Below are 12,345 nucleotides of genomic sequence, written 5' to 3'. Positions count from 1 at the left end.
TTGTTGGTTTGGTGTGTTTGAGTGCTCATTGTTACAATTACACAGCAAAAGTTCAGTGACATTTTTATTTGTGCATGGTAGAAAGCACACAGTGAACTCCGAGAAAACACTATGCTTGAGCAAACAGTTTGTGAATAGGCTACTACAAATGATGGCCGTGAAAGAGACTGTGAACACATTGAATATGATATGTTTAGTTGGTGAATAGCATAGGCTACTATTACACAGTAGCGATAACGTTAAGCGCACCAGAGTTAAATATAATATTCAGAAGTAAACAGCATAGCTGACTTACAGATTCAGTTTACATCCACAAATGAATAAGCACGTCGATTCAGGGAGCAGTGCAAAGTGCCCATGCAAAATCAGTTTTTGTGAGCTGATCGCCGTCAAAAAAGTTCAGGAGATATTTCTTAGCGATGGCTGATTTCAACAGTTTCAATATGATAAAAAATAACTTTTATATTGATTCAATGGATTAATTGCATTTTGAAAAAAAAAGTGTCATGAATTTATTGCATTTTTGGGGGGAAATAATAATAATAATAATTGAATTTATTGCATTTTTGGGGAAAAATAATAATAATAATAATATTTTTTTTATTATATTATGACCTAAAGATGCTTTGTGAAAGTTTGAAACAGAAAATAGTGGTTTTCATCTTGCCACTTTCTTGGTGAAGAAAACACATTTTTACTCAAATTAATCAAAATGGATTTATCACGTTCTGGAACCAAACTATAATATTCAGAAGTAAACAGTGTAGCTGACTGAGTGTTTATGTCAGAATGTTTATTTTTAAACCACATCCTTCTTGTGGCTTCTTTGACCGATACAACCCTCTAATGTCAGAATGTTTATTTTTAAACCACAACCTTCTAAAAATGATATATTTAACGATATCTTTAGCATTTCTTATCCAAACAACGTCAAAACATTTAAATAAAACACAAACTGACATTAAAACTACTTATGTGTTCTCTATTGATTCCATAACATGTTGGTACATTTTTTTATTTTTATGGACTTTATGGTACTTACATGTTTTCTGAAATACGAAAAAATAACCAGTCCATTTTTCTTTTTTTCCAACACATTACTGTAGAACACTAAGGTGAAGTCATATTCTCTGATATAAATCATGATTTACTGTATGTCTAAATTATGTCTTGAAAATGTAAAAATGCTGAAAGTTTTCGGTGATGAGTAGGTTTACGGTTAGGGGCAAGAAAATGTCATTAGATCAGTATAAAAACCATTACGCCTATTGAATGTCATCATAATGATAGGAATACCTGTGTGTGTGTGTGGGGGGGGGGGGGGGGGGGTCTGGTAAACCCTACAAAAAGAGGACATAAAGGCGGCAATATCCAAAATTCTTGTCCTTGTGGGGAAATTTTTTGGTCCCTATGAGGAAAACAGCTTATAAATCATACTAAGTGATGTTTTTTTGAAAATGTAAAAATGCTGAAAGTGTGATGGGTAGGATAAGGGGGTAGGGTTAAAGTGAGGGTATATAGAATATACAGTTTGTACAGTATAAAAATTATTATATCTATGGAATGACCTCATTAAACATGAAAACACAACAGATCTTTTCACCCTGGATCTTATTTCTCGTTGCAAATGCACAGGTCACAAAGACTCAGGGTCATCCCCTATTTAACCCCATGACTTCCTGCAGACTGTCCCTATAATTTTCTCATGTGCACGTATTGCATGTCATAGAATATTATAAAAAAAATAAAAAAATAAAAACATTGGAATCCGTTCATCACAGAGGAGGACTTCGTGGATGGCTGGTGGAAGGACTTTTAGGTGAGTCACTACCACCACCAACAGATAAGAGTAAAAATGTTGAAGCAACCGGTGCCTCTGCTGGCAGGAAGGAAGACCCCTTATACATGAAGGTGGATGTGTTGACTGCTGGGTTTGCTCAGATTAAGTCTATGCTTATGAATTTGCAACTGAGCAAGAAACTAGCATCTTCAGTTGAAGCCCCCAATATGAAGTTGCCTATTTTCTCACAGCTAGTTCTTTGATGATGAAGAAGTGGAGGTTATATCTGACCCCTCCGACCCACAGGTTATAGTAACACTAACTCAGGGGTACAAACTGCAGTTCCGACGGTGGCCTCCCGCTTTCAACTGATTCAAGATGACAATATTATCAGACTCCAACAGCTCACTCAAAAAAAGGGTGCCAATTAACCAGCAGAATGGTCAGAACGACTCAGTGGGTTCTTCTCAATATACCTTATAATTCCAAAAAAAGACGGTGATGTAAGGCCCATCCTCGACCTTCGTGACCTCAACAAGTTCCTGAAGATCTGACTATTTCATATGTTGCGCAAAACCGATGTTCTCCAGGCAGTCAGACAGCAGCACTGATTCTCCACGATATACTTAAACAATGATTACTTCCATATTCCAATTGCTCCACAATTGCTCCAATTGCTTCGCTTTGCATTCCAGGACCAGGTTTATCAGTTCTGTGTCCTCCCGCTCTGCCTTTTTTTAAATCTCCTATTATCACTGTAAAGCTGCTTTGGAACAATCTATATTGTTAAAAGCGATATATTAATGAAGATGACTTGACTCCTCCAACGATTTCGAAGGAAGGTCAGGTGTCCGTTCAGGTGCGTCCTCAGGCTCATGGGTATTTTGGTGGCAGCAGCTTCTGTCATACCATTGGGTCTTCCCTCGGTTTGCAAGTGTCAAAACAATGCACATCCCAAGAGTGTCAAACATGGTGGCAGCTTTCTTGTCATGCCACAGACCTCCATTGGGGGAGTGGAGGGTCAACCCAGAGGTGGTAGAGATAATATGGCAGCGGTTTGGCATGGTGGATATGGACATCTTCGCTTCACCTCAATGATATCGACACACTGTCCTTTCTGGTTCTTACTAGCAGAGGAATCCACTCCGCTGGGGCAGGATGCTCTAGCCCAGGGATGGGCAACTTCGGTCCTGGAGGGCCACTGTCCTACAGAGTTTAGCTTCAACCCTAATCAAACACACCTGAACAAGCTAATCAAGGTCCTCAGGATTACTAGAAAATTACAGGCAGGTGATTTTTTCAGGGTTGGAGCTAAACTCTGTAGGACAGTGGCCCTCCAGGACCGAAGTTGCCCATCCCTGCTCTAGCCCATGCCTGGCCAGATCAGTTAGTCTGTGCCCCAGCAAACACATTTACGTTGTGGCAACGTCTCTGGCACGTTGTATTTCTGCTATGGCAACGTCGCTGTCTACGTGCTCGCAACATTGTAACAACGTAGAATTGTAAGACGTGACAGGGCTGTAGCAACGTTGCTGCGCGACATTCAGCAACTGAGAGACGACATTCTGACAATATTTTTATATGGTGTATTTTGTTAGATAATTATACTTTTTATCGTTTATTGTTTATCTATATTATTATTTAATGGGGCTATCAACACCTGCAAGTGTAGCCTACACTTTGAAGAGTAAAAATGACAGAAGGTTTCGTTAATTCAACTTTATTAAAACTGCATCCCAGCAAACACATTTACGTTGTGGCAACGTCTCTGGCACGTTGCATTTCTGCTATGGCAACGTCGCTGTCTACGTGCTCGCAACATTGTAACAACGTAGAATTGTAAGACGCGACAGGGCTGTAGCAACGTTGTTGCGCGACATTCAGCAACTGAGAGACGACGTTCTGACAATACTTGTATATGCTGCTATATCCCCCCATTTAGTATTTTGTTAGATAATTATATACTTTTTATCGTTTATTGTTTATCTATATTATTATTTAATGGGGCTATCAACACCTGCAAGTGTACACTTTGAAGAGTAAAAATGACAGAAGGTTTCGTTAATTCAACTTTATTAAAACTCCATCAAATTGCACTTCCAAAAGTAGGCTAATACATTTGTGAAAAAAACCCCCGAAATAAACTAATATACAAAATTTATTTTAAGTATAATAAATAAAACATAAAAAGCAAAGGTAGATCAGAACATTTAATGAACAAAACCGGGTCTGTATGGCAGACAGTAGCCGAAAGCCGGACGATACAGAGGAGCAAACGAATGAGAGTAAATAGCGGAAAAATCGAATGAAAAACTAAACAGTGCAAGCTAGGCTACATTAATCACATTAAAAATTAAAGTTGTAGGTTGAGTTTGATAGCTGAGGTAGGCTAAATTAAACGCAGTACTCACGTATCCTTGCTCGATGAAGAACAAGACAACACAATGAGCCCAACAGGTGGTTGGGATTCAAAAGTCTGATTTTCCCGCTTCAGGGCAGTGACGAGTACATTATGTAGTCCAGTGGTTGTCCAGACACCCTAGGCACAACCTTAAGCAATGGCCCTGAACGGTGGTTTAATGTCAACATTGTGACAACGCTGTAACAACCTTCACCACACAACGTAGTTATAGCAACCTTTTGGCCATGTTGTTAAAACGTTGTTAGAAGGTCGGGTACGTTGCGCCAACGTTCTGTGTTTGCTGGGTGCCTTTCCCCCGATACTGTTGATCTTGGCAACTGTTCTCAGGATCCTTCAGAGACACCACAGGCTGCTGCTAGTAGCACCAAACTGGGCGGGGAGACCATCTCTGTGTTTGGCTTCTGAAGGGCTGGAAACACATTTGAGTGTATGTGATCAAGAGGCCGACGCGGCCTTCGGAGGACGCACCGAGACTCATTTAAAGGGAAAAGTATAGTCGATTGCATCACCGCGGCACGGCGAAGGCTGTTCCAATTTGAAGGTCCTTCAAAGTCTCTTTCAATATGCGGCCTCCAAATGTGTCCTTCTTTGAATGCAGGACACATCAGAAGGATCCTTCACAGCCTTGCCTACCCCAGAATTCATTATGCGTTGGAGACGAAATTGCCAGATTACACTTTTAAATGTAAGTATTGGGTTTCAATTTAATCGAATAATCTAATGTATCTAATGATTAAAATGAAAAATAATAATAATAATAATAATAATAAATACAATAAAGGTTCAAATGTTGACTTATATGTTACCAGTATGTGATTTTGCATAGGCTAGTTTATACACTTTAGACTTTATTATGTACATAAATTGACAATAGTGAGCATTTTTAGATTGCTTGTTTGTTTGTTTGTATTATTTATTATTTGTATTATCCTATAGTTTTTAGGCAGTTATAACTAATATATATAACTTATATAAAGTTTTATATAAAGTCCAGTACACATAGTACTGCCGCTCGTCACAACGGCTGTCACAGCTGCTAAGCGACAAAACCAGACAAACTGAACAACTCCAGGGACACAGCGTGCAAAAAAATATTAATGTGACAATACAGTTTGTTAGTTTCATTTTCCAAATAACCAGTGGTGGAATGCAATGACATATTTACTTTTGTGCCCAGTAAGAGCTATCCATGGCTATCTGAGGGCCACAGAAGTTCTACAGAAATCAGATCAACTTTCTCTCTGTTATGGGGAGAAAAAAAAAGAGGTCAGCCCCTCTCAAAGCAGAGATTGTTGCACTGGGTAGTTGAGGTTATCATCCATGCTTTCAAATCTAATAAATATCCATTGTCATTGGGGGTGAGATGCCATTCGACAAGAGGCATCTCAACGTCTTGGGCTGCACTAAAAGGTGTCCCTCTAAGTGACATCTGTGCAGCAGGTATATGGTCGATCCTCGTTTGTTAACATTCTTAAGTTTGAATCAGGCTTGAATTGGTTTGAAATTGACGATATCCTTAAAGGGGTCATCGGATGCAAAAATCACTTTTATATGGTGTTTGCATATAAATGTGTGCCACCATGCAATAAAATAAAAAAAATCCATTCACTCCTTTTTTTTTAATCCTCAAAAAGCCTAAACAGTCTCAGTAATCAAACCGTTTGGATTTTCTGAGCAATATGATGTCATATTGCTCATGCTCCGCCCACGACCACTGATGGACTGTCCCGTATTAACATATTTCCGCCCTCAGCCATTTGTATACTGTCCGCCAAGGCAGCACTTTACGTGTCTTGTGTCGACACCCCCCACAGAAGAGAGGTGTGGGGTGAGCAGTTACTCATTATCATTTAAAGAGACATGCACCGAAACGGGTCGGTGTGAACAGAGCTGTTTTTGAGGAGGTAAAAAGGGTGTTGTTTTACACAACCATTGAGGAATTTTAACCAAAGTATGTTACAAACTTTATATGAAGACCCTAAAGAATCATACCAACTTGTGGAAAATGGGCATCCGATGACCCCTTTAATATTTACATCTGAGTAGCACTCGCTGTTATGGTAAGGGGCGTGACTTTCCAGAACACACGCTAAGCGGTGCCAATCACAACACACTGGGCCAGCCAACCAATCACAGCACATTTTGTAATTCGGAAGGAGGGGCTTCATCGAAACAGGAACTAAAGACTGGGGAGGGAAGTGCTGTAATAATGTTAAATAAGTAAAAAATAATGTTTTTTGAACAATCAAGCATGAAAGCATATTCTAGTACACCTCCGAAACAAAATCAAGACTTCGTAAAAGGGCATAATAGGACACCTTTAAACTTGATCATGCCCTGCCATCTGCCAAACCCTTGATTCAAAACATGAATTTAATTAAATTATTATTATTTTTAAATTAAATTAATTTATTTTTAAATATCTTGGATGCTCACCATTGGTAGGCCTACTAAAACACTGACTTTTATAAAGGGCCCTTAAAAGGATTGTGTTCTGCTTACATGCTTCTTTGAAACATCTTATTTCCTGCTTTTGTTCTGTGTCAAACCACAAGATGCATTTTTAGTAGCAATAAAAAACATATTAACCAGAGTTTTCAGAGAGGCCAACTTTAGTTGCTAAAAACTGGATAACTAAGCAATAGTATCTAAAATGCATTTCCTAATAAATGAAAGAGGTTTTTTGGAGTAATGGAAAGATGGTTGGGTTCGATTTTTTTAGACATTTTGATGTGGCGACAGTGTGTGACGGCAGAAAGGTTAAGGTGAAAGTGCACATGTGCCTCAGTTGACTGAAGCAGAGACAGATGGACACATGGTAAGGACACAGTCTAGTGATCTACCCTTATTCTTTAGCGTGTGTGATGGTGTGGCTCATTCGTTTGCTTTTTCAGGGGAATTCAAAGCCTGAGGATAATTTTGGAAGACGAATGATCATGAGATATTACTTCATTCTTTTGCTTTCCTCAACAATATGTAAATATACTTAAATGCTTATGCTTTGTAAACATTTAAACAACTCACACATTTAACACTTTATAACTCTAAAGTTATCTATTGTGTGCTTCATTTTGCAGTCTGTACTTCTGAAGTGAATGTTGTTCAGCAAGATTTAAAAATAGTTCAGTCTGGAGAGGACGTGAACTTAACCTGCAACTTTTCAGAGTTTCTGGAATCAACAGCATGGTTTAAACAGACGGCTGAAGGAAAATCTTTAAAGATTGTGTCTTTACACTATAAACAACCCACTTGGAATAAGGACTTTGAGAAAATGAATCGTTTTAATGTTACCAAAGGAGATAAACATTTTACTCTGATCATTTTAAAGACAAAGCCTTCAGACTCAGCAACATATTACTGTGTTGCCGCATCAAACTGGAAGATTGGAATGGGTGCAGGCACTAGATTACTTGTCAGAGGTATATTTTCTTGCTTATTATTTATGTTTTGTGGGGATTGTGTTGGATGACTATTGGCCTTGCTTTTCTATCAAGTGTCCCTTTTATGTCCCTTTGTCAAGATGCAGCCGTAGCACACACAACTCTTCAGCAGTCGTTGATAGACACGCTTCATCCAGGGGATTCAGTGAATTTGCAGTGCAGCATCTTCAGTGAGAGTTGTGCTGGAGAACACAGCGTCTACTGGTTCAGACAAAGCTTGGGAGACTCTCAAGGAGTCCTTTACACCAAAGGAGAGAGAAATGGTCAGTGTAAGAACAGCAGTGAGTCTCAAACGCAGAGCTGCGTCTACAATCTCCTCAAGAGCAACATCAGTGACTCTGATGCTGGGATTTACTACTGCGCTGTGGCCGCATGTGGAGAGATACTGTTTGGAAAAGGAACTCAACTCAATTTTAGAGGTAAGGTCAAATGCAAATGTCTGGCTTGAACTGTTGAAATGTTTAGCTTTATCTGCTATCTGGAAAAGCATTTGATTCATAAACTAGAGTACATGATACCAAACTGATCTAATGAATGTAAAAAAAAAATTTTTTTTTAAATTAAGCAAAAGATATAAAATTTGTTTCATTTTATTGCCTTAGATGTGAATCCAACTCTTCATGCTCTTGGAATTTCAAACATCATATTTTTGGCTCTTGTTGTTTTTCTGGGAATAAAACTATGCAGGGGTCAGAAAAAAGGTATCATTTTCTGAATAGGATTAATTTATTATGGTAATGCAATATCAAATTTTGAATAACACAACTGCCATTTATAATGACAAGACTGTTTCTTAATTTCCCAAAGTGCCCAAACCTCAAGAGAATCAAGTACGTACACAATTATCTTCCATTTGAGATCTTTTTCAAAATTGTATCAATGTACCTGTTTTATCAATTTAATATTAGACAATACATTTTTCTGTCAGGGTTTTTAAAAACGTATTATGCCACATTATGTGTAATTTTTCCTCTCATAATTGGAGATTATTTTCTCTCTTGATATTAGAATGAAGACAGCATGAATTACGCATCCATTAGTTTTGGTCAGAAACCTCTGAACACTAGAAGGACCAAATCAAAGGTCATTCAGGAGCAGTCTCTGTACGCTCACGTACAGCAGTAACATCCAGAGGTTTAGTGGAGCGTTTCACTTCAACAAATATTTTCATCATGATCTTACAACAACATATTTGAAGACAATACATTTAATTTGGTTGAATAATTTGGTCATTAATACTCTATTTAATGAGTGTATAGATTTTCTTAATGTTTTTTTTTTAAGTCTGTTTTATGATTTTTTTTTTAACTGTACAGCACTTTGGTCAGCCTTGTTGCTGTTTTTAATGCGATTTAAAAATTAAATAAAATAAATTGAACTTGAATCTATAATGCATGTCCTTTATATCAAGCATTTAAGTGTCAGTTAATTGTTAAATGCTCTGAAAATGTAAATTTAAATATCAGTAGCTAACAATGTAAAAAAAGTAAAAAGTAAAATAAAAATATGGATTGCAAGATGATAGCTGTTGGTGGCCATATTTTAATGCATTTTATATGTTAAAGTGTTATTTTGGCTTTGTACTGTTGTATAGCTACATTAATTTGTTAGGCATAGTAAGGATAATGATAATTGTAAAAGAGAAGTAGTGTGTTTGTATGCTCATTCATATTTTTTGTTAATGAATAAATGAATATACGTTGTTAGACTCTGTTCATTTTGAGCAACTTTTGAATTTCCGTTTTAAAGTTTCCATATGAATCACTTGTGTGAAGTAGGCTATGCTTCATTTGCATCTACTAAATTAATAGCCTGTTTATGTGCATGATCAAATGTGTTTTTTTTTTATGATGTTTCATTGCATTGTTTTTATTGTTAACTCAAATGATGGATCCTGGTGCATGTATAGGGTATAGTTCCCTTGCAAAGTTAGTTAGCATTTAGTTAGTCTTTAACAAGAAAGACTCTTTCTTTAAAGACGAACTTGCTGAATGCTGAATTCAACACGGTCTCTACTGCCACCTAGTGATTGTAGATCATTGGGATGAGATCTGATTCTGATGTAGGAAGGGGATCTTATTATAATATCACTCAGTGTTGCCAGATGTACGATAATTATCGTATTTGTACGATAATTTTGACCTCTGTACGATGTACGATCAATAATGGGAAATATCCTATAATGTACGATAATTTCAGACCTGTGTGACACTTCAAATGATGGTCGTTGTAATCATAGGGTTTCTCATTGATCTAGCTGTGGATTCTACATCTACCGTGGGAAGAACGTGTAGAGAGAGGGAGCGAGAGACCTTGCGTGTGTGTGCTAGTGTGCCTCACGAAGCGCATGTAAGGACCCAACCAATCAATTGTAAGAACCGACGAGCATTGAACACTATTTGACCAAAATATGTCACAGCTGTCTTATAAAGACCTCAAGGAACTGTGTCAACTTGTGTAAAAGTTAAACATGACAGTACATGAAAGTCGATGAGTTGAATCAATGTAACTCCACAACAACTACATAAATGTATCCACTTACCATTCAGAAACGTCCTGGTGCATCTAAAGTTGCTCTTCCTGAGTCTCTCTGTAAGGCTGCACTCCACTACTGGTTATTTCTGGGTCTTTGGATGAGTGAGATTTGCGTGTTGTTTATTGCCGGAGTATCCGCAGCTCGTGTAAAGGATTGGCTCTCTTCTGAACGGGGCGGAGGAGCAGCAGCTCATTTTTATTTAAAGGGACACACACACAAAAGGTGAGTTTTTGCTCAAACCCAGAAAGGGGGAAATTTGACAAGCTATAATAAATGATCTGGGTTTTTTTTTTTTTTTTTGCTGAAATTTCACAGACACATTCTGGGGACACCATAGATTTATAGACATCTTGTGAAAAGGGGATAATACACCTTTAAATCCAATTTTCCCTCTGTCTTGTTCACTCAGAAGTACGCCATTACTTACGATGCACGAATGTGGACCAGTGATGTTGTAACATGTATGTTTGGTTCTGTTAAGTTCTATCATGACAACTCTCGGGACACGGGTATGGAAATAGAGATTTGCATATTAATGGATTGGCAATGTAAATGTATTTGGTCTTGGCAGAATAGATCTGCTATGCTGCTGCTCCAGAGCAAGTACCGAGACTTACTACTGCGAATACCTTCACAGACATTGCTGAGAGCATGTAAGACAAGCTGCTGCTGCTGCACACATGTAACAGACATGTAACACATGTAACAGACACACGTGTACAGCCAATGCCAATAAAACTGTTGTGCACAGCTGAAAAGACTATTGATACACATTTGTAAACTTTTCACAGTACACAGTTGCACAGTGCAATGGGAGAAATAGACAAAGGAGACAGGAAGGGATAGAAAAAACACCCCCAAAACAGCAGATCTATTGCCAAAACATCTGTAGGGCCTACTTTTTTTCCTCATGGGACCACATGTTTTGCTATCTGTATGTGTGCCTGGACTACTAGAGATGCGGTTGGTGGTTACAGCCACGGACTCCGCGGATAAACCGCGGATCGGGCGGATGACTTGACGAAAAATAATATTTTAATTAAATTTGGTTGGGTGGCGGTTGAACCAATCAAATGATTGTTAGGTCTGCTGGTATAAAATGAATTGCACTGTCTGCCTGAAAAAGATGCGCTCTCTTCCCATGCAGTCAAAATTAACTGGAGTCTTCAGAACAGGCTCGTCCTAGTCGTCACCCTGACATGACAGTGCGTAAAATTAATTAGCCTATAATGTGAATTACTTATTTTATTCAAGCTTTCTTTCTTTTTTCTAAAAAATAAAGTGCAATAGGCATTATTTAGTAGTAGGCTAAATAGCAGCATGTTGAAATTGTGTGCCAAAATGCGTTTTTTATTACAATGATAAAATTGTACAGTAGCCTAGTCAGGTAAGGTCAGGTTTGCTGATGTGCGTTTTATTTAGGCTATTTATTTATTTTTGTCCCTGTGTGCCGATCAGAGACGGAGTTCACTGCTGATATTCTGGGGATATAACATAGCCAATAGGCTATACTAGTAGGGACATTAGCCTTTAAATATCTTTGCTGCATTGGATCAGTATCCTTTCTAGAACAGGCAAGAGCTTTTTAAGCCTCGTGGCTCGCATCAGCAGTGCCTTGCATCACCCATAGACCTTAAAACAATCAGAGAATGAAAATTGGTCAAAAAATGTTGGTGCGGAAGGATGGCGGACGGATGATGAGTTTTGTGATGCGGTTGCGGATGAAATAATAGGCCATCCACGCATCTCTGTCGACTACCTTGCCGACCGGCTTAACACTAGAAATGCATGCTATGTGTTCTTGTGAACAATATGACGTTGAAAGCTGATAGAGATAGGAACCCAGCAACCACCTGAGCAAGTATCATCAATAAAGTCATTTGATAATGATTACATAACCCTTATACTCTTGTTTGATCAATGAAAAGCCATTAGGAGCGATAACGAATGACAGCGTGCTCTGACGCTCGATAAACATGTTAGCATAGGTAATGAAATATTACCCTTGAAATATATATTTTTTTTCTGCTAACATGTAATCCCATTGAATGTGAATGCTTATTTTACTTTAACCTTCTCATCCATAGACAGCATTTACTCACAGAAATACAAACAATAGACCATTTTCTGCTGCATAGACACAACTGCATAGCACTCCAACTTATGC

General features: G+C 38.1%; 2 protein-coding genes across 3 annotated transcripts in view; both read left to right on the top strand.

Moving 5' to 3' along the window:
* The window catches only part of LOC311079683 (uncharacterized protein), a 49,896-nt gene that overhangs the window by 10,484 nt on the left and 27,067 nt on the right, over nucleotides 1-12,345 (top strand). The gene's annotated exons all lie outside the window — the stretch shown is intronic.
* On the top strand, nucleotides 6,979-9,346 carry LOC311079674 (uncharacterized protein). 2 transcript variants are annotated; one of them, XM_084109309.1, is made up of 7 exons: nucleotides 6,979-7,020; nucleotides 7,097-7,178; nucleotides 7,280-7,621; nucleotides 7,723-8,061; nucleotides 8,245-8,343; nucleotides 8,450-8,472; nucleotides 8,651-9,346. In XM_084109309.1, exons 1-7 carry the CDS (start codon nucleotides 7,018-7,020, stop codon nucleotides 8,765-8,767), a joined length of 1,005 nt encoding a protein of 334 aa, XP_083965435.1. In that variant the 5' UTR covers nucleotides 6,979-7,017; the 3' UTR covers nucleotides 8,768-9,346. The 2 variants fall into 2 exon arrangements, with proteins under 2 accessions (XP_083965435.1, XP_083965434.1); XM_084109308.1 differs by lacking the exon at nucleotides 6,979-7,020 and having other exon boundaries at nucleotides 7,027-7,178; nucleotides 8,651-9,314.

Source organism: Abramis brama (genome assembly GCF_963993115.1).
Source record: "Abramis brama genome assembly, chromosome: 3".
Taxonomy (NCBI): Eukaryota; Metazoa; Chordata; class Actinopteri; order Cypriniformes; family Leuciscidae; genus Abramis; species Abramis brama.
This window is presented reverse-complemented; position numbering and strand designations above follow the sequence as displayed.